This window comes from Rhineura floridana, chromosome 2 (genome assembly GCF_030035675.1).
Source record: "Rhineura floridana isolate rRhiFlo1 chromosome 2, rRhiFlo1.hap2, whole genome shotgun sequence".
NCBI lineage: Eukaryota > Metazoa > Chordata > Lepidosauria > Squamata > Rhineuridae > Rhineura > Rhineura floridana.
The window spans coordinates 78,708,167-78,729,681 of NC_084481.1; the positions used below are offsets into that span (position 1 = coordinate 78,708,167).

Below are 21,515 nucleotides of genomic sequence, written 5' to 3' on the forward strand. Positions count from 1 at the left end.
TCTGTGCCTCTTCCCCCACTTGCCCCTTCATCATGTGGTGGTGAGGATGGCAGTCTACCAATGTAAGCTTTAATTTGCAGGGAGGAGGGAAAGGTTGGGGACCCCTTGTAAAATCATGCAAATTCAAAAGAATTTGTTTTAGTACTGCTAGATTCAACATTTACCCAAGCCCCATGGAAAAACAAAGAGTGTTGTGTGCATGCTTTCTCTCTGTCTGTGGTGTGTGTGTGACAGAAAGAGACTTGAGTGAGGGGGGGGGAAGAGAAGGAACCAGAAGAGGTCGTTCCCATGGCACACATTCAAAATTCCAAATATGCCCACAATTCCAAAAAGGTTGGCAACCCTGAAAGTTTGTGAAGATAAGCTTGCACATGTGTGGGCAGGGCCTGGTGAAATCTAAAGGAGCAGCAGCCTTTGCCCCATAATAAATTACATAAAACAAATCACTACTGTACTATTTTATACTTAATTTACATAATTTGCAGAGATGGAAACCTTTTCTTATGTTATCTTACTGTGAAGTATACATAACCCTGCTATTAACATATCTCCTTGTTCCACAGGCAGAGTTTGTTTGGCATAAGTTATCAGCAGATAACATGGATCCAGATTTTGTAGAAAGAAGAAGAATTGGCTTGGAAAATTTTCTCGTGCGTGTGGCTTCACATCCCATTCTTTGCCAGGAAAATATTTTTAATGCATTTTTAACCCAGGTATCTTAATACTGTCAGTTGGATTTTTTTCCTCTCTTCACCTTAATGCTAATTCATGATATATATACATCTGAGTATATAATCGTGGGCAGAACCTCAGTGACATAGTGCATGTTTTGCTTGCAAAAGGTGCCAGGTTCAATTCTCTGAGTAGGCCTGGAAAACTCCTGTGTGAAGTTCTGGAAATCTGTTGCCAGTTAGAATCTCTACTAACGGGCAACAGATCTTCAAGACTTTACACAGGACTTTTTCCCAGCCCTGCACTGTTGACAGTACTGAGTTAGACAAACCAATGGTCTGAGTCAGTACAAAGCAGCGTTATACATTGCTCTAATTCTAAGAGCCAACCACTATAGACATCAAATAGAAGTCTGGATTTGTTTTTAAAAATATAATATTACTTCTAGCAGGGCAGATGTCCAAGTTGTTTACTGGTTTATTTTGCAGTCCATTTTTAAGGGATGGGTGTTTTATCCCCCTAGTTTCTTGGATTTGATTTGATTCTTCAATTTAACTGAAAAATCAACTTTATTATATTATACTTTAGTAGTAGTGATTGTACCAGCTCATAAACTGATTCCTGGATTCAGTTACTGAAATCTGTCAAACCTTGTACACCTGCTCTTGATATCTGTTCCCTACTCTGTCTTGCGCTGTGCTGGAAATGGCTTCTTCCATTGTGTCAATCAAGCAGATATCTTCTTTAGAAATAGTAAGTGGATATGTAATCCTTATAGGCATGAGCAACTGGAGAGCAGTTTCTGAAAGTCCCTTGGGTTTTTTTGAAAAGCATATAATTTTTATTTTGATAGTGGAATTTGGGTACTGGAAGCCCCCATTGCCATCTTCTTCTGTAACATATTAGAGCAGTGTAAAAAGCAGTCTGGCTCTGCCTGTTAAAAGCTTTGAAGGCTTCCTAATTGCTCGTGCCCTATCGGCAAAGAAAACGGAAGGGTCTTGATGTCATTGTTGGGGGAAGAGGACCACTGGCCTGCTCTGTTACTTTTCTGGTAGTTGATCCTTTCTAGCAGTTAAGAAGGGGTGATTAGCTGCCACAGAGGTAGCTGGATAAAACAATGGTCTTCTGTACACTGTGCTGATATTTTAGAATGAGATCAGTTTGCAAATCTTTGAAAATAAAAATAACAAGAGTTGGCCGATAGCTCCTCTCTCCCTGAATATGATTTCAGGTATTTTGCCTGTAGGAAGGAAGGTGTCGGGGAACCTTCAGAATTCTGAACAGGCAGAGCTGGTCTCTGTTTTATGAGAATAATGAAATGAGTAAAACAAAGCCTTACATATACCAGAGGTAAACAACTGCTTGCCTGGAGTAAATTGATTCCAGATGACAGATAAGGAAATTCTTATAAATTGGAACAGATTTTGTTTTTTCTTTTTAAAAACAAATTATTTTACATTGATAAGTGTGAGCAGATGGGATAATGAAATGTTCTGTGGGCTAGTAACTGTTTATGGATTCATTTGCAAGGCTGTAATGTAAATGCAGTTAGATATTTATTTTTAAAAGGAATATTTCTATCCCAACCTCCTAGTGCCCATGCACCAGGTAGGACAGCTTACTGCAGTTTAAAATCATGATACAATAAAATGCTAGCAAAGTGTCTTCTCAGTAAACTTTGTGTTGAACCAGTGCTGTGATAGAGGTAGTGCTCACATTTATAATACATTGAAAATTAAAATTGAAATGAACATTTGATTTCTAGGAAGGTGGATGGAAGGAGATGGTGAGTGAAACAGGATTTCAGCTAAAGGTAATTATATACTTTTTTACTGTAATTTATGTCATTCTGTCACAGGATAAGCCAAATTTGCAGAGTCATAACTATAATTTAAGTGAAAGTTACCAAAGTTATGGCATAATATTGTAAACAGACTTACAATGTTTTGTGACGTAGTAGCTACAGTACGCATCTGTATTTAACTTGAAATACTGTTGCAATAACTGCTTCTAGTATTTCTTTAAACCACCAGATTGATAGCATATTTTATTCTGCTGATCATCTTCTGGAATGCCTGTGTTTCCACCAGACAGACCTGCATGGATAAAAATGGTTTATTATAGAATCATAGAATAGTAGAGTTGGAAGGGGCCTATAAGGCCATCAGATCCAACCCCCTGCTCAATGCAGGAATCCAAATTAAAGCATACCCAACAGGTGGCTGTCCAGCTGCCTCTTGAATTCCTCTATGGTTGGAGAGCCCACCACTTCTCTAAGTAATTGGTTCCATTGTTGTACTACTATAACAGGAAGTTTTTCCTAATGTTCAGCTGAAATCTGGCTTACTGTAACTTGAGTCCATTATTCCATGTCCTGCACTCTGGGATGATCAAGAAGAGATCCTGGCCCTCCTCTATGTGACAACCTTTCAAATTTATTTATTTTATTTTATTTTATTAAGCTTATATACCGCCCGACTTGCAACAGCTCTCTGGGCGGTGAACATTAAAAATACCTAAAGAGTGTTGTCATCTCTCCCCTCAGTCTTCTCTTCTCATGTTCTTTCAGTCTCCTCTCGTAGAGCTTTATTTCCAGTCCCCTGATCATCCTTGTTGCCCTCTTCTGAACCTGTTCCTGTTTGTCTGCATCATTCTTAAAGTGCAGTGTTGAGAACTGGACGCAATACTCAAGATAAGGCCTAACCAGTACCGAATAGAGAGGAACTAGTACTTCACACAATTTGGAAACTATACTTCTGTTAGTGCAGCCTAAAACAGCGTTTGCCTTTTTTGCAGCTACATCACACTGTTAGCTCATACTCAGCTTGTGATCAACAATTCCAACTGGTTCCCCCCCCCCCCAGGTATAGAACTTTGCACTTATCCCTGTTAAATTTCATTCAGTTGTTTTCAGCCCAATGATCCAACCTATCAAGATCATCAGGCCCTGGAGGTTTGAATTCGTTCAAAGTGATTTGGTATTTCTTGACTATTTGTCTATCAGTCTTAAGCTGCAATCCTGCATCTTCAACTTCATGTTTGCCAGGAGAGTCATAGACTCTCTTTTGGAGGAAGACTGAGCCAAAGTAGGAATTGAGCACTTCTGCCTTTTCTTTGTCATCATTGTGCCATCCTCATTAAGTAGTTGTATCACCATTTCTTTTCTCTGTCTTTTACTATGGATGTACCTGAAGAAATATTTTTTTGTTGCTTTTGGCATCCCTTGCTAACTTCAACCTCATTCTCAGCTTTAGCCTTCCTGACACCATCCCTGCAATTCCATGCTAGCTGTCTATATTCCTTTGTGGTCTGGCTTGCCTTCCACTTCCTGTGTCCTTTTTCAGTTTTCAGGTCATCTCTAAGCTTTTTGTGAAGCCACATTGGCTTCTTCTGCTGTCTTCCACCTTTTTTCCTTGTTGGAATTGTTTGCCAATGTGCCTTTAGAATTTCCTTTTTTAGAAACTTCCACCCATCTCAGACTCCTTTTCTCATTAGGGTTGCTTGCTATGGAACCTTACTTATCATTGTTCTGAGTTTAAAATCGGCTTTCCTGACGTCCAGGGTATGCGTATGGCTACTCTCAGCTTTTGTTTCCTTTTAATATCAAGTAAAGTATAACATGGGCATTTCCCCCCAGAGTTCCCCTAACTGCCACTTCATCCACTAAGACATCTCTATTGGTTAGAATTAAGTCAAGGATAGCTGTTCCTCTAGTTCTTTCCTCCACTTTCTGTAGGAGAAAGGGATCTCCAACACAAGTCAGGAATTTCTTGGTAGGGCCATGTTTGGTAGAATTTAACTCCCAAAATATTGGGGTAATTGAAGTCCCCATTATTACTACATCATGCCTCCTCGAAACATTGGCAGTTTGTTTTTCAAAAGTTTCATCCTTGTGTTCTCCTTAATTGGGTGGTTGGTAGTAGACTCCAACCACCATGTTCCTTTTATTCCTTGCCCCATTTAGTTTAATCCAGATGCTCTTGGTGGAGCTACCAAGCTCATCCTCCTCATATTTCTGTGCAGGGAGATATATTTTTAGCATATAGTGTGACTCCACCTCCCTTTCTATTCCTTCTGTTCTTTTTGAACAAGTTATATCCTTCAATTGCTGTATTCCAGTCATGGGAGTCATCCCACCAAGTTTCAGTTATATCTATCAAGTTGTAATTGCTCTCCTGTATTAAGTGTTCAAGTTCGTACTGATTTTTTCTCATACTCTGGGCACTGATGTCTTTATACTAAAGACCATGTGATTTACGGCCTGACTTCCTTCCTTCATTTTTATGAAGACTGTTATTGGGCCTCATTAGAGCTATTCGTTCAGTACCTATTATTGTGCATAAGCCTTTGTCAATTGTTACCTCCAAGTTTGTGTCTCCCTCTCCTTAGGATTTAGTTTAAAGCCCTCCTGATTAAGTTCTCCATGCTGTGGCCAAACACATTCTTCCCAGTCTTTGTGAGGGGCAACTCATCACTTGCCAGCAGTCGTGTAGCCCATGGTCCCAGAATCCAAGTCTCTTGTGTTAGCACCACCTTTGTAGCCAGTCATTCACTCACAGTATTTTTCTTTCCCTTTCTACACCTTTTCTAAGTACTGGAAGGATGGATGAGAAAACTATCTGGACCCCAAAGTCCTTGAGTTTCCTTTCCAGAGCTTCAAAGTCTGACATGATTTCTTCGCAGCTCTGCTTAGCAGTATCACTTGTTCCCACGTGGGTGAGAAGGAAGGGATACATGTCAGTGGACACTTTGAGTGATGGCTACCCTTCAGTCATATCTCTAACCCAGCCTCCAGGGAGACAGCATACCTAACGAGTCCATGGCTCTCCTTGGCATAGTTGGGTTTCAACACCATGCTGTCGGGAGTCTCCCACTACTACTAGTCTTCTCTTCTTTGTCTCGTGGGGTGTGGCTTCACTGCCTCTGCTTGACTGGTAGAACAGCATTGGTAGAACAGTATTTCCATCAAAGCTAAAAACAAACAGCTCTGCATTATGAGTGCTTTGCCATAATCCCAACCACAAATGCACATCACTCTTGTGGAAACCAGTGAATTATTATGTTCTCAGCAGGGCAATATTAAAGGGTATTTCAGGCTCTTCTAAGGTTAAATTACATGTTAATCACAATTCAAAAAATAAAGCACTTTTGAAGGAAAAATAGCCATAGTGCCCTGATCCAGTACCTCATTGCTGATCTGGATTAGGATTTCACACCTTTACCACTGAAAACTTCCTACCTCTAGTTGTGCTTATATTGCCTTTGGGCAAATATCTGCCAAGGGAGGGGGAGATTTTGGCAAGAAACAAGTGCAGGATCCTGATCCAGATTGGGAGCCCTGCAACTGTTTTTCCTTCAGAATAGGAGTGGTAGCATTAAGCATAGTTTTTAAAAAACATGATTAACTTAATGTGTAGTTTATCCTAAAAAAACACTGGCAATTTTTTGTGTGCTTCTAGGTAAATGGATGAAGTAAATGACATGTGAATTGCACTCATAGGGTATTTTAATGCACTAATCCATGTAGTTCCAAGTACAACAAAGCATCTTAAGAAGGTACATGTTTCTCCCTGACTCCTCCCCAGTGCTTCTATTGGCTAATGCATACAGAGTATATTCAAGCAATGTGTGCTCCTTCTCAGACTTATCAATTTGGACTGTGAATTTCTTCCACCCTTCCCTCACTGGCCTTCAGTGTGCTGAATGGTTACATCAGCACCAACACTGTGATTCAGATTCAGAGTTCTTTTTTTAAAAAAGCCACACACAAGGATTTGAAACCACATTTGAAGTGGGCTTAATAGCTCATGTTTAAAAAGGTAAAAGCTCATAGCTCAGCCATAGAGCACCTGCATACGATCGTAATTACTACTCGCTTCCATGCAACATTGGCTTCATGGTAAGAAGGCATAGAAATTGAGAGCCCTGCCTGGATCAGACCAAAGGTTCATCTAGTCCAGCATCCTGTTCTCACAGGGGCCACCCAGGTGCCTAATGGGAAGCTTGCAAGCAGGACCTGAGTGCAATAGCACTCTCCCCACCTGTGATTCCCAGCACCTGGTTTTCAGAGGCCTCTGACACTGGAGGTAGAACATCACCATCATGGTTAGTAAGCCACGGATAGCCTTATCTTCTATGGATATGCATAATTCTCTTTTGAAGCCATCCAAGTTGGTGGCCATTACTGCTTCTTGTGGGAGCAAATTCCATAGCTTAACCGTGCTGTGTGGAGTTTTTTTTGTCCTGAATCTTCCAACATTCAGCTTCAATGGATGGCCCTGGGTTCTAGAATTATATAAAAAAGAAGAACCATACTGTCATATGAAGCTGCTTTATACCAAGTCAGACCACTGGCCCATCTAGTAGTATTGTCTACACTGACTGGCAGTGGCTCTCTAGGGTTTTAGGGAGGCAGTCTTTTCTAGCCCTACCTGGAAATGCTGGGAATTGAATAAGAGACCTTCTGCATGCAAAGCAGATGCTGTACCACTGACCTATGGCCCTTCCCATGTTTAGCCACTTTCTCTACACTATGCATACTCTTATACATGTATATTATGTTCCTCTCCTTACATTTTTTTCTAAACTGAGAAGCCCAAAATGTCACAACCCTTCCTCATAGGGGAGTTGCTCCAGCCCCTTGATAATTTTGGTAGTGCCTTTAATGTAGGAATTTTGTCCTGTATGAAGTGTCTCCTACAAGGGGCTGTATTGAACTTGTGCTGAACCACTTTCATAAAATGTTTCTCTCTGTGATTTTTTCTCATAGTATAGGACATATTATATATGTGTGTGATGGCTACAGATGCTTTGAAAAAGGTCGTCATTTGATGCTTCTTTTGTTTTTAAATGTAATTAAGTTAATAAAATTAGTATATGTGTTCTTCCTCTGTCAGGCAGATTCTAGGTTAAAAGCTCTTAATGCAACATTCAGAGTGAAAAATCCAGACAGGTAAGTGTGTTGTGTTATATTGGTTGCTTTTTTTTCTGGATTAGGGTTGTAGTTAATGTGTAAGCATTACTTATTGACTTAAATTTTATTTAAAAAAGAAGAAAGAAAACCCATTCTTTGGAGAAAATATGCATGGGTTTGGCAGGGAAAACCTTATTGTTTTGCAGCAGAAGCCAAACATGGTCCAGTGAATACGCTAGGTTTTGATCTTACCTCAGAACTTACCTACTGGTACTGGCATACGGACAAACTTTGCTGCATGTCATCCTTAGTGATCCACTTGTAAAGTGGGAATAATGTAATCTGTAACACACACTAACTGAAAACTAACAAGATGAAGTTTTTATTTTTTTTAAAATTAAGACTCTCTTTCTGGGCAAATGCCCATTCAAAGCGGTTTAGAAGCAAAACAAAAGACAAAAACAACACACAATTAAAAAATTTAAACCTTAACACTACAAATCAACATTTGATACAAACATTACAGAATCGGACAGTCAGTCACGCAACTAAGAAACATCATGCCTGAAAGGCCATTTCTGGGCCTTCTGAAAAGCCCTGAAGCATAGATATTTGGTGCAATTTCAGTGGGAGGGAGTGTCCTGCCCAAAGTTGAGGGACTCAGACTCGGCTGTGGCTTTTTCTCTTTCTATTAAAGTAATAGGCACATCCAAAGCAGTGTGCCTCATTAACCTAACTACTCTTCTAGGAACTCAGCTCTGCTCTAGCTCTGACTAAGCATGACTTTTCAGCTCCAAGACGTTAACTCAGCAATCAGCTCCACCACCACCCTGAGTCAGCTTAAGTAGGCTGGATCACGTGAGCAAATGAAGGTGGTTGGATCTCAACTTCTCTCTCCAACAGAGGGGGGCTGTTAACAGTCAGTTCCAGCATGGGAAGCTGGGCAGCGCTCGTCTGGGAAATGGCAGACGTGTGAGGTGTGGGCAGCAGGGGTGTGTCCAATTGAAGAGTGTCAGACGGGCCAGGTGGAGCTTCCACATGGGGATCAGGAGCTGAGGGGTCTCAGCTGTAAAAGATGGGCGGGGGCTCCCTGTGAGTCCACTCAGCTCCCTGCCCCCTCCCTTGGGTCCCAGTCCAAGTCATAATAATCTGTTTTGCCCTCGTCTATCCACCCCCTCCCTCCCTGGCTCACATCATCATCCCCTCCATGCTGATTTCCCCCCACCCCAGGGGCTTGTGCTTGTCTGGATAAGCTTCATGGAACTCTCACTAAATCCGGCATGTGAACATCTGTTGCTGCCTCCCAGGATCTTTCCTTCAGACTGAACCCTTCCAATGGGTCAGATATTGCAGCTTTCCTCGACGCCGGCGAGAATCGAGGATCTGCTCCACTTCATACTTCTCTTGACCATTGACCATGACTGGTGGGGGTGGAGCCTCGGGTGGTCAGTAGGCGTCTGGCGGCTTCTCTGGGGTGAGCAGGGATTGGTAAAATACTGGGTGGATCTTTAAGGAGGTGGGTAAGTGTAAGGCGACCGGGTTGATTTGTACTTCTACTTTGAAAGGACCCAACCTCCACACCTCTAACTTGTGGCAGGGAAGCCGTGTTGACAAGTTATGAGTGGAGAGCCACACTTTGTTGCCCACTTGAATTTCAGGGCCCAGCTGGCAATGCTGATCTGCTACTCTCTTGTAGTTGCCTTTAGCTCTGGCTAGTTGTTCTTGTAGCAGTTGCTGCATTGCTTGCAACAATTGCACAAACTCTGCTGCCGCTGGGATGGCCAGATTATTGCTGGGGGTGGTGAAGGTGCATGGATGGTAGCCAAAATTGGCAAAGAACAATGTCTGCTGAGTGGAGGCGTGTACCGAATTGTTGTAAGTGAATTCAGCTAGGGGCAACAAGAATACCCAGTTATCTTGCTAGTGGTTCACATAACAGCTGAGGTACTGCTCCAAAGTTGCATTCACTTTCTCTGTTTGCCCATCTGCCTGGGGGTGGGGTGCGGATGACATCCTCAGCTCGCTCTCTAATAGCAGCCATGAACTGGGACCCCCAGTCTGGGACCAAACTGATGGGGGAGTCTGTGCAGCCAGAAAATGTGTTGAACAAACAACTGGGCAATCAGAGACGGGATGAAATGAGCCATTTTACTGAAGGTGTCCATGACTACCAAAACCAATGTTTTCCCCTAAGAAGCAGGCAGTCTGCGATAAAGTCCAGAGTCACCATTCGCCACAATCCTTTTAGGCAATCAGTAAGCAGGCCAGTCAAGTTGGAGAAGGCTGTGATGAAACATGGATAATAGTTGGGAAACCCCAGAAACAGCTGTAGGTCTTTCTTGGTTTTGGGGTGTGTGTGCCAGGAGAGCACGCAGCACACCTTCCCTGGATCCATTTTGACTCCTTTGTGGGTGATATGGTAACCCAGAAAGTCTAGGGTAGTCAAGTGTAAACCACACTTCTCCAGCTTGGTGTATAGGTGATGCTCTCTTAGTCTCTGCAGCACTGCCCTCACATGCGACTTATGCTGCTATGAGGAGTCAGAGTAAATAAGGATGTCATCTAAATAAACTACCATAAAATGGTCTAGGTAGTCCAGGAAGATGACATTCATGAGATTTTGGAATACAGCTGGGGCATTCAGTAGTCCGAACAGCATAGCCACTCAAAGTGGCCATACCGAGTTTGAAAGCAGTTTTCCACTCATCTACCTCTCTGATTCTGACAAGGTTGTAAGCTTCGCGTAGGTCTAGCTTAGTATAGATTTTAGCTGTATGCAGGCACTCCAGCAGCTCGTTGATAAGAGGCAAGGGGTAGCTGTTGGGGATGGTGATCTTGTTAAGCTCCCTGTAGTCATGACAAGGATGCAGCTCCCAGCTTTTCTTCTTGACAAAAAGCAGCAGGGCCTCTACGGATGACTTGGAGGGTTGAATGAACCCTCGCTGCAAGGAGTCCAGGAACTCCCTCAGCGCCACCAATTCTAGCTCTGACAGGGAATAAATGTGCCCTGGGGGAATGTTAGCCCCCTGGACCAAGTCTATAGCACAGTCATAAGGATGGGGGGACGAAGCTGGTCAGCTTCCTTTTTATCAAAAGTGTCCTGAAAATCTTTGTATTTGTTAGGCAGATGGGTCTCCTTGAGTGGGGACGTGGCAGCCAGCGTTGCTGGAACGGCCACCTCTGGAGGGTGGCAATGCCGCTCACAGTAATCCAATTGGAAGGTCATTATAGCCTTTCCCCAAGAGATGACAGAATTGTACTGGGCCAGCCAGGTCATTCCCAGTACCACCAGGAACCCAGGCAAATCAGCTAGATAGAACGACATCCTTTCCATGTGTCCTGGTATTTCCACTCTCAACTGTGCCCTGAGTTACTGCCCTGATGTCAGGGGCCGCCCATCAATGGTTTCCATGGACAGCGGTGTCTCAAGCTTGATGATTGGCATGCTGTGCCTCTAGGCAAAGCTCAAGTCCATAAAGTTGCTGGATGCGCCTGCATCTACCATAGCAAACACCTGAACGTCTTGCCTGGTGGGTTAGCCTAGGCGGACTGGCAAGTGTAGGGCAGACTTCGGTGGGAGAGGCTTAACTTGAGGTTGCTGACTCACGGTCGATCCCAACTTGTGGACCTCTACAAGAGCTGGGATTTGAAGTTTTCCTGCGCCAGGGCTTTTTGTGACTTGGAGGGGTATGTCTTGCCTTCCCGCAGTGTAGACATAGTCCCTCTCTCCGATGCTTCTTTCTCTGCCTCCCTCAGGTGCGGCCGTGCCCCCCTATCTGCATGGGCTCCAACCCCGGTGGCATTGAGGTTCCCATTCCAGGGGAGATGCGGGTACAAGGGTGTAGTAAGGGTGGCAGGGATCGAGCCGTCTCAGCTTTGCGCTCCTGGTGTCGACTTTCAAGCTGGCTGTCTATCTGCAGGCACAACTGGACCAGGTCTGGGAAAGTACTTGGCTGTGGGGCACGCACCAACTCGTCTAGGACCTCCATGCTGAGCCCATTGTGGTACAAATACATTAAACCAAAATAGTTAAAGTCCATTTCCTGGGCAAGGATACGAAGGGTGTTAGTATAAGTCCCAACAGTTTTTCCCCTGTTGCAGGTTTCCTAGTTGGCGGGATATGGTTTATCTCCACCAGGAGTCTCGAAAGATCTCGGCCATGGCGTCATCAAAGGCGGTACTGGGTCAACACTTGGTCATTTCGGAGCAACAGCAGGCTGGCCCACGGGGCTGCCTGTCCTTCTAAGAGACTGATAATGAACACCACCTTCAAGTTGTCATTAGGGAATTCCGACTGCCGCACTCTTATGTAAAGCTCGCACTGGGCTATGAACGTGGTGAATTGTTCTACTTTCCCACCGTAGCTGGTGGGCATTCCCACTGGCGTCTTGACTTGGGCTACTGGTGGGAAGGGCCCCTGTCCTTACTGCGTGGGGATCACGTGAGTCACAAGTTGAGTCATTTGGAGATGCAAGGTCTGGTTCTTGATTCTTAGAGACTGGGTCTCAGTTCGGAGGCTCTGAACTTCTGTTATCAAGGTTTCAACAGCTTTCTGTATGTCCTCCCCTGCTCCGCCACTTGCTTCCATTCCTTTTGTTATGGGGATGTCGGTTGGAGAAGGTTGTGGCTGAGTCAAACTGTCCTGCCCAAAGTCGAAGGATTCACTCGGCTGTGCCGTTTTCTCTTTTTATTAAAGTAATAGATACATCCAAAGCAGTTTGCCTCATCAACCTAACTCTTTCTAGGAACTCAGGTCTTCTCTAGCTCTGACTAAGCATGACTCTTAGACATTGACTTAGTAGCTGGGTTCCCCCCCCCCCCCAAGTCAGCTTAAGTAGGCTTGGATTGCGTGCACAAATGAAGACTCTGCCTCAGCTCTGATGGTTGAACTTCCCACCTCGAGTGCCTCCAAGCGCGAGGTGAAGGTGGTTTGATCTCAGCTTCCCCCTCCAACAGAGGGGAGCTGCTAACAGTAAGTTCAGGCATTGGAAGCTGGGCAGCGCTCGTCTGGGGAACATCTGACATTCGAGGTTGAGCCTCTTGTGCGGGTGGTGGGGGCGTGTCCAATTGAAGAGTGTTAGATGGGCCAGGTGGAGCTTCTACAGGGGCATCGGGAGCTGAGGGGGATGAGTTGTCAAAGACGGGCTGGAGCACCCTGCGAGTCCATCCCACTGCCTGCCCCCTACCCGTAGTCCAAGTCGTCATCTATCTCGCCCTCGTCTCTCCACCCCCTCCCTTCCTGCCTCATGACAGGGAGTTCCATAACCATGGGGCCCCCATGGAAAAGGGTTCTCCCTCATTGTCGCCCATCGTACTGACCTAAGGTGTGGGCACACTAAGAGAGTATTAGAAGCAGATCTTAAGGTATGAGCAGAAGATATGGGTGCTAGCTGTCCAATAAATAGCTTTGGCTCAAATAGCTTAGGGTTTTAAAGGTCAAAACCAGCACTTTGAATTGGGCCTGGAATGCACTGATAACCAATTTAGCCGATATAATAAAAACATTACAGATACTGACTGCCTTGCTTCCAACAGGACTTTGACAGCTGCAGTTTCTGAAAAATCTTCAAATGCAGCCTCACATAGAATGCATTGCAGTAGTCAAGGTCTGTAAGTGACCATAGCATAGAGCAAGGTCAGCCCTTTCTAGACAGGAGACAATTGGTATACCAACCAGAGCTGGTAAAAAACTCTTGGTCACTGATGCCACCTGGGCATCCCTAGTCACCACTGAGTCCAGGAACACTCCCAAATTGCATAGTTAGATGGGGTGGTACTAAGACCAGTACAACCTGTCAATCATTTTCTGGAGCTAGGATCTACCTACCATAGCACCTCCATCCTGCTTGGATTCAGCCTCAGTTTCTTTGCTCGTATCCATCCTAGAACTGCTGCCAGGCACAGGTTTAAGATTTCAACAGCCTCTTTGGCATCAGAAGATGGAAAGGAGAGGTAGAGCTGAGTGTTGTCAGCATTCTTATGACATTGCAGCCCAAACTTTTGGATGACTTCTCCCAGTGGTTTCATGTAGATGTTGAACAGCATGGAGAACAAAATGGACCTCTCTGGAATCCCCAAGCCACAGGCAGTGCAAAAGTCTCCCAGCATCACTTTCTGAGAATGATCATCCAAGAAGGATCTAAGCCATTATAATACAGTGCCTCCTAAGTGTAATCCTGTTAGCCGACCAAAAAAGCCACTTTGGTTGATAATATCAAAAGCCACTGAGAGGTCCAGGAAGACAGTATAGCACTCCCCACTCTACCCTTCCTATAGCATGTTAAACAAGGCTGTTTCTGTTCCATTAAAATAACTTTTTAATCAACACTGTTAATGTGCAATGATGGGTTGATAATACTGAGAGAGAGATCTCAGATATTCCCAGACAGTAGAGGAGGCCCATTATCTTCCTGCTGTGCTGGTGAACTCAGAGTCTGGAAACAAAAAGCTGAGCTAGATGCACTTTGTTTTGATTCAGCAACTATTATATTTTATTTGCAAAACTAGAAGGAAAAAAGAAAATCCCCAGTACAGTGAATGACCATAGGTTGATTGTACTTACATTTATTTTAAGGGTGCTTTTAGCCCACCCGTGCTCAAAAATAACACTAGGGCAGGGTACAGTAAAACACAGTAGAGAATAAAATGGTCCAGCAATATAAATACCAGGACAGGTAAAACATAAAAATTCCTTGCACTCCTTTGGGAGGAAGGGTGGGATAGACATTTAATAAATTAAATAAATAAATAAAATTAAAAATAAAACAAAGTGATAATGTAGCAATAAACTAACTCTCCATCTAGTCACCAAATGCTTGAGAAAATGGATGTGTTTTCAGCTGGTGGTGAAAAGTTAATAGTCAGTGGTTTACAGTTAGGCTGCTGTTGTAGAGAAGGCCCTTTCATGGGTCACTGCATGAGAGATCTCATTCAATTGTGGGACAACCAAAAGGGCCTTTTCCTGCAGAACTTAACTCTTGGACAGGTTGATATCAGAGAAGGTGCTCCTTCAAGTATTCAGGTTCCAAGTTGTTTAGGGCTTTATAAATCGTCACAAGCACTTTGATACCTGACCCGGTAGTATACTGTCAGCCAATGTTATTTCTACATGACTGGTGTTTATATGGTACAGATACATTGATCCACTCAATAACTGACTGGCCACATTTTGTACTGTCTTGCTGCTTCTGGGCTGTCTTCAAGAGTGGCCCCACAAAGACTGCACTACAATAATCTATTTGAGAGATTGCCAGTCCCTGGATCTCAGTGCCTGTCTAGAAACAGCCATAGCTGGCAAGCCAGCGAAAGCTGATAAAATGTGCTTCTACACACTGAGGCAACTTGAGCCTGAGGTGACAGTGATGGATCTATGAGCACCCCCACATTTCATACCTGCTGTTTCAAGGGAAGAGTGACCCCATCTGGAACAGAATTTCTTTCTGATTCCAGAACCCAGGAACTACCCACCCATCCTGTCTTTTCAGAATTCAGTTTCAGCTTATTGGCCCTCAGTTACAGGCTATCCCTATCTCCAAAGAACTCACTAAGTTCGAAAGCTTATCCTCATTCCCTTTCCCCAATTCTTTGGGCCTAATCTTTTCCTCTCCCTCCCCCCTTAAGAGTATTCTTCCCCCTTTTATTTATATACTACAGATGTTCCTACTTTCTACATATATATCTTCAAGTTCTTTGCTATCCTTCCATTTTCTCCTACAACATACTTCCACCCAACACTGTCTATAAGCAGATAGGTTATGCTTGTCTCAAGGACATACTATGGCATTTATCTACTAATAAATCCTTAGGCTCACCCACAGTGGTGAACACCCAAGGGGTGAAGGAATAACGTAATGATGCAGTCAGAAGCCCACATGCTGCTTTACTGTGAATAGAGTATGGGAACTGATATAAGTGCAAGTATTGTCCTGAAGGCTGAGATCCTATAGCAGGGATGAGGAACCTGTGGCACTCCAGATATTATTGGACTCCAGCTCCCATTATCCTGATCATTGGCCATACAGGCTAGGGTTTATTGGAGCTGGAGTCCAACAGCGTTAGAGGGGCACAGATTCCCCACCCTGTCCTATATCTACTAATCTGGGAATAAGCCCAATTAAACGCTATTCTCAGTTGATATGTATAGGGTGGAGCTGTAAAGCTGTTACAGTTTTGATATATTTTTCATGGCTGATTTTTGGGGCATTTCATTTCTGCTGCAACTCAGTATTCAGCTGATTTCATGACTTGTTAAAATGTTCCTTCACATTTTCCTTCTGCTGCAAGGTTTAGTGGCCAGTTATGGCTCCTTTTCTTTCTATTTCAGTTGCAGAGGAAAAAAACTTTGAGGAGAAGGTCTTGGGAATTTTGATATTTTGTCTTTTAACCAGTCAAAAGGCTGAGCACACTAGTAACTAAAAGATTTTCAGCCTGTTACACAACCCCTTTTTGATTTAATAGTTGGAAACTGTTTGCTAACAATAGCATTTCAAAATATTAGCTGTTGTAGCTGGTCTTGAACTAAACACAGATCTCTTCTTGTCTTGGGCAATGACTTAGAGATGCTAAAATGTTGTGGCTTGCTGATGGAAACAAGCATATCTAAGTGATGCATTGATTAAGCTCTCTCATCATGCTTCATAATCTCATGTCACTCACATGTTGAAACAAAATTCACCAAGGGCAACATTTTTGGTTGCTTTCTCTTATAACTCCACCAGCTCCTTTTCAAAAAGCGAATGCAGAACGTGGCAACAGCTTGCATGATGAGATTAGTGCCTCTGTTTGTGTTGGCCGAAACAGGTACTGATAAAGGCAACTCTCTGATTTCCTTTCATTCCCTAGGCCACTTTTACATTTATTTCAGCCATGCTTGCTTATTCTTTTTCAGACCTCTTTGTCTCCTGTTGCTGTAAGAAAGGGAAACTGGACTGTAGATAGCTATTTCATTTATAGTTCAAATGCTGGCAAAATGCCAAAATCAACAAACACCAACTGCGGGGAGAATTCTCTCATTTTTTTGGTATATTAATCTTGCACATTATTTTAGAGTAGTGGGGCTAGTTTGAAAGTATTTTCCATAGGAAGTGGGCCATCACTGTGGGAAATAGTTCCACCTATCGTGCGAAGGCAAGAATGTTTTTGAAGTCAAGACTAGGGACGTCATGCCCCTCCCACTCTCCAGTTCATTCTTGCCTTCGTACGAACAAGATTGGAATTTTCATAGCATTTAGCTAAGTCTCGTATTTGTCTTTAAATCCTTTCTCTTTTTCTGTTTGTGTTTAGCCTCTGAGGGTTCCCTCAGGGACCGCGGCTGCGGCTTCCTCACCCTTCCCTCAGAGCCATTCAGTCTATTTTTATTTACTTGACTGGGGGCTCCCTCTGAGACCGCGGCTGCGGCTCTCTTCGTTTTGGCAGTTTCTAGCCCCCCCCCCGCTCAGTTGTCTTTTTAGCCAGGGGGCTCCCTCAAGGACCGCGGCTGCGGTTCTCCCCTTTTGATCGCTTCTGATCCTGATCGCTGTTAACCTCTCCCCCCCCCGATCGGTTGCCGCGGCTGCGGCTTATCCGATCTCAGCGGGAGCTTGCAGCTGCGGCTCCTGCCGTTAACCCTCTGCCTCAGATCGCCCTCGCAACGTGGCTTAAATCCCACTGAGGGCTTTACAGACCGCGACGGCGGCTCTCTCTGCGGTGGCTGCCGTTTTTCCCCTACCTGTTTTCTCCGGGGATTTTTTGGAGCCGCTACTGCGGTTTTTGGCGAGATCGGCTGGGCAGCCCTTCCTCCAGTTCGCCTCCGATGGCCGCCATTGCTTCTTCCCTCTCTGCCATTTTTTCCCGCTCCTTTTTTCCAGGCGCCATTTTTTTCATCTTTCAGAATTTGAATTTCCCGCCCTTTTTGTTCCCCTTATTATCGGATACCTCCCCTACAGACTATCTATCCGTACGTTTGTGTATATGTGCTGCTGACTAATTTACACACAACTGATTTACACACTTTACTGTGGCTGTAATCATAGTGGCTGAATTATATTATCAAGGCTGGAGCTCCAATCCTAGTGGGCTGGATTGTATTATCAAGGCTGGAGCTTTAATCCTAGTGGCTGGATTACATTATCAAGGCTGGAGCTTTAATCCTAGTGGCTGGATTACATTATCAAGGCTGGAGCTTTAATCCTAGTGGCTGGATTACATTATCAAGGCTGGAGCTTTAATCCTAGTGGCTGGATTACATTATCAAGGCTGGAGCTTTAATATCAGTGGCTGAATTGTATTAAATCTGATTTACATTACATATCCTGCCCCCTATGGGGCCGTGAACAAGCCAAAAACCCAGCCTACAGCACTAATCTGAGTGTGCCTACTCTAAACAGCCTATATTATATTAACGCTGATACCTCTGTGCATTCTGCCCCCTCTGTGGCAGTGCATTCGCCATCTGCCAGTGTATCCTACCCCCTCCGTGGTAGTACGCTGTGCCAGTTCGGGTCTTTACATCCTGCCCCCTCCGTGGCAGTGTACTGCACCCAGGTTCATATAAGATGGCAGAACAGCCAGGCATGTCACCATCAACACACATGGTGCCAGATCAGCCAGACATGCCACAATCAGCCAAGCCACAACATACTAACACGTCTAAGACCAGACATGCCAAAGCACTGGCTAAGACAAAACATCTTTCCAGCCATAGTAAACCAAAGCGCCCTCGTTATGTCTCTGTGCCAACAACTACCACAGCACAGACACACATAAGTGATATTTTCCATTCTCCTGCTACGGCCTCTGACGAGGAAGAGTTTCTAGGCTTTCCCCCTCACGGTTCGCCTAACGAACCTACCTCTGGCTTACCGCCTCAGACATCTGTTCCAATAGCCCCCCAGGCACATACATCTCACACATCTGGTCTGCAGCTGTCTCCTGTTTTCCTCTCCCAACTCCAAGCCATGCTGGCTTATTTCACACGAATGCAGTCACTACCACAGGTTCCTGCCATACCCCCACTCAACATGGACCAACGTGCGTTCCATGCTGCTCATCCTTCCTGCTCACCAGATCCCTTTGATGTAGCCAGAGGCAGATGTACGGACGAAGCCTCGTATGCGGAGGAGTTAACTTTCACTGACCATGTTGAAGGAGACGACTGGAGCGACTATTCAGATCATGAGGAGGATACATCGTATCGCTTGTTCAATACCTCAGATTACCAACCGCTCGCACGTAGGGTACTTCACACCCTTGGTCTCCAGACTGCGCCTTCAACTTCGTCCGCTCCAGCTCTCAAAGGGGCCAAGGTCCTCAAATCCCCTGCACCTACTGAACACTACATCCCGGTGCCGGACCCAATTGCCAAATTAACTTCCGAAGAATGGGCCCACCCACTCAAAGCTCGACGCTTCAAGAACATGGCTGACAGACTTTACGCCCTAGCCCCAGACTTCGCCACCAAGTTAGATGTCCCTGGCATAGATGAACCGATCGCTCGCCTCGTTTCACGATCTATCTTGCCCAGGGAAGGGGAATCCCACCTAAAAGATACTACTGAGCGTCGAATAGACTTCGCCCTCCGCAAGAACCACGAGGCCACTGCCCTAGCCATGCGTGCCTCCGCCTCAGCCTCCATCTTCTCCAGAGCATCTATGATGTGGCTGGATGACCTTCTAGAGGATGATAACCCTGATCCTGTCGCCTTCAAAAGAGCACTATTGAAATTACGTAAGACAGCAGCCTTTGTGGCCGATGCCACTTTGGATGCCACCCAATTAGGGGCACGAGCCATGACGACTCAAATAGTCGCTCGTCGTACCCTCTGGCTTCGCCACTGGCAAGCTGATTCAGCGGCCAGATTGAACCTGTCCAAGGCTCCTTACTCCGGATCTCTACTCTTCGGCGAGGAAGCTCTAAAGGCAGTTCTGGTTGATCCAAAAGACGCCCATAAACCGGTTCTAGCCACAGTCAAGAACATCGACCACAGGCCCTTCAGGCGATTTCCCTCCTTTCGTTCTAACCAGCCTTTTCGAGGAATGCGGCCAGGAGGACGAGGCCGCGATTTCAGACCCTATGATTCCAACGCATTCAGGGGTTCCTGGAACCGACGCTTCCAGGGCAGAGGTCAGTACCAAGGGCGCAGGGGCAACTCATCGTCCTCATATAGGGGAGGTCCTCGCCTACACAAGTAGTATTAACGCCATCCCCATAGGTGGCAGATTACTTAATTTTGGAGATCGATGGCTGCGCCTTACTACGGTCTCCTGGATCAGGGACCTCTTCACTTATGGCTATACCATAGAGTTCTGGGCAACCCCATCAGACAGATTCCACCCGTCTCCTTGCCCAAGGGCACCAGCCAGGCACAACATCATGCAGACAGCTATACATCACCTCTTGCACATAGCGGCAATAGAGCCAGTTCCCACAACTGAGAGATCGGAAGGGGTGTACTCCCTCCTATTTGCTGTGCCAAAACGAGATTTATCTTGGAGGGCGGTATTGGATCTCAAGTTTGTCAACCGTTTTGTAACATACCTCAAGTTCAAAATGGAATCTCTCCATTCCATTACCGAGAGTCTGCATGAAGGAGACTTCCTGGCTTCTATCGACCTTAAGGAAGCGTATCTCCATGTACCCATTTGCATAGCCCACAGAAAGTTTCTTCGGTTTGCTTTTGGCCACCAACATTTTCAATATAGAGCGATGCCACTCATCCTAGTGGCTTACCTTCGGACCCAAGGGGTTCATATCTACCCATATTTGGATGATCTGCTCATACGGGCCAAGTCTGAAGAGCTGGCTCATCATCATTTAATGATCACCCTCAATGTTTTGCAGACCTACGGCTGGCTTGTCAACTTCGACAAAAGCCATCTCCAACCAACCCAACGCCTACTACATCTTGGGGCAATGTTGGACACCCTGCAGGCAATGGTCTTCCTGGCTCCAGATCGCATCACTGCCATCACAAGCATCGCAAGGTCCCTGATGCAACAAACATCCGCAGACGTCATGCTTCTCGCCAGAGCGCTCGGGATGTTTATCTCCACAATCCACATTGTGCCCTGGGCTCGGGCTCACACTCGGCCCCTTCAGTGGACTCTGTTGCCTTTTCAAAAAGACATTGCCAGCTCCAACCATCGCAAAGTTCGTTTGAGCCCCGCTCTGCGCCTCTCCTTCCGCTGGTGGACCAAGGTTCAACACCTCTCCAAGGGCACGTCGTTCAGAGAACCCCGCAGAACCGTCGTGACCGCAGACGCCAGCCTCATAGGTTGGGGAGCCCACTGCAACTCCCAGTACGTTCAGGGGGTTTGGCCCAACGCAGAGCAGTCTCGAAGCATCAACTGGCTGGAACTAAAGGCTGTCCACTTGGCTCTATGTCATTTTCAGTCTCTGTTCCCTTTGCATCATGTGCTCATTCGAACAGACAACACGTGTGTAAAATCACATTTGAACAGACAGGGGGGCACCAGGTCTCATCCTCTGCAGGACTTAGCCTCCCTCATCTTTGTCTGGGCAGAACAACATCTACAATCCCTGAAAGCAGAGCACCTCAGAGGGATTTGGAATGTGACAGCAGACTGGCTCAGCAGACAACAGGTCTTCCCGGGAGAATGGAAACTTCATCCAGCCATTTTCCATCGTCTCCAGTGTCTGTTCGGCGCCCTCTCAGTCGACCTGTTTGCTTCCAGTCACAATTGCCAGCTTCCAAGGTACTTTGCTCGATACCTGGACTCAACAGCAGAAGCAGTGGATGCTCTGACAACACCGTGGCCAGACGGTCTATTGTACGCCTTTCCTCCCATACCATTGTTAGCCAAAACCTTGAGGAAGGCGCGAACCGAAAGGGCACAGCTGGTTCTGATAGCACCATTTTGGCCACGCCGACCGTGGTTCTCAGATCTTCTGGCAATGTCAATGATGGATCCTTGGACACTTCCAGTAACGCCAG

The 21,515-nt window shown here is 45.4% G+C and overlaps 1 protein-coding gene across 2 annotated transcripts in view; it reads left to right on the forward strand.

Moving 5' to 3' along the window:
• Positions 1 to 21,515, forward strand: part of SNX4 (sorting nexin 4) — an 80,600-nt gene that overhangs the window by 10,799 nt on the left and 48,286 nt on the right. For both annotated transcript variants that reach the window (XM_061609026.1, XM_061609027.1), the window contains 3 exons: positions 564 to 713; positions 2,438 to 2,485; positions 7,569 to 7,624. In XM_061609026.1, coding sequence (XP_061465010.1) covers positions 564 to 713; positions 2,438 to 2,485; positions 7,569 to 7,624 — 254 coding nt within the window. The remainder of the gene's footprint in view (positions 1 to 563; positions 714 to 2,437; positions 2,486 to 7,568; positions 7,625 to 21,515) is intronic.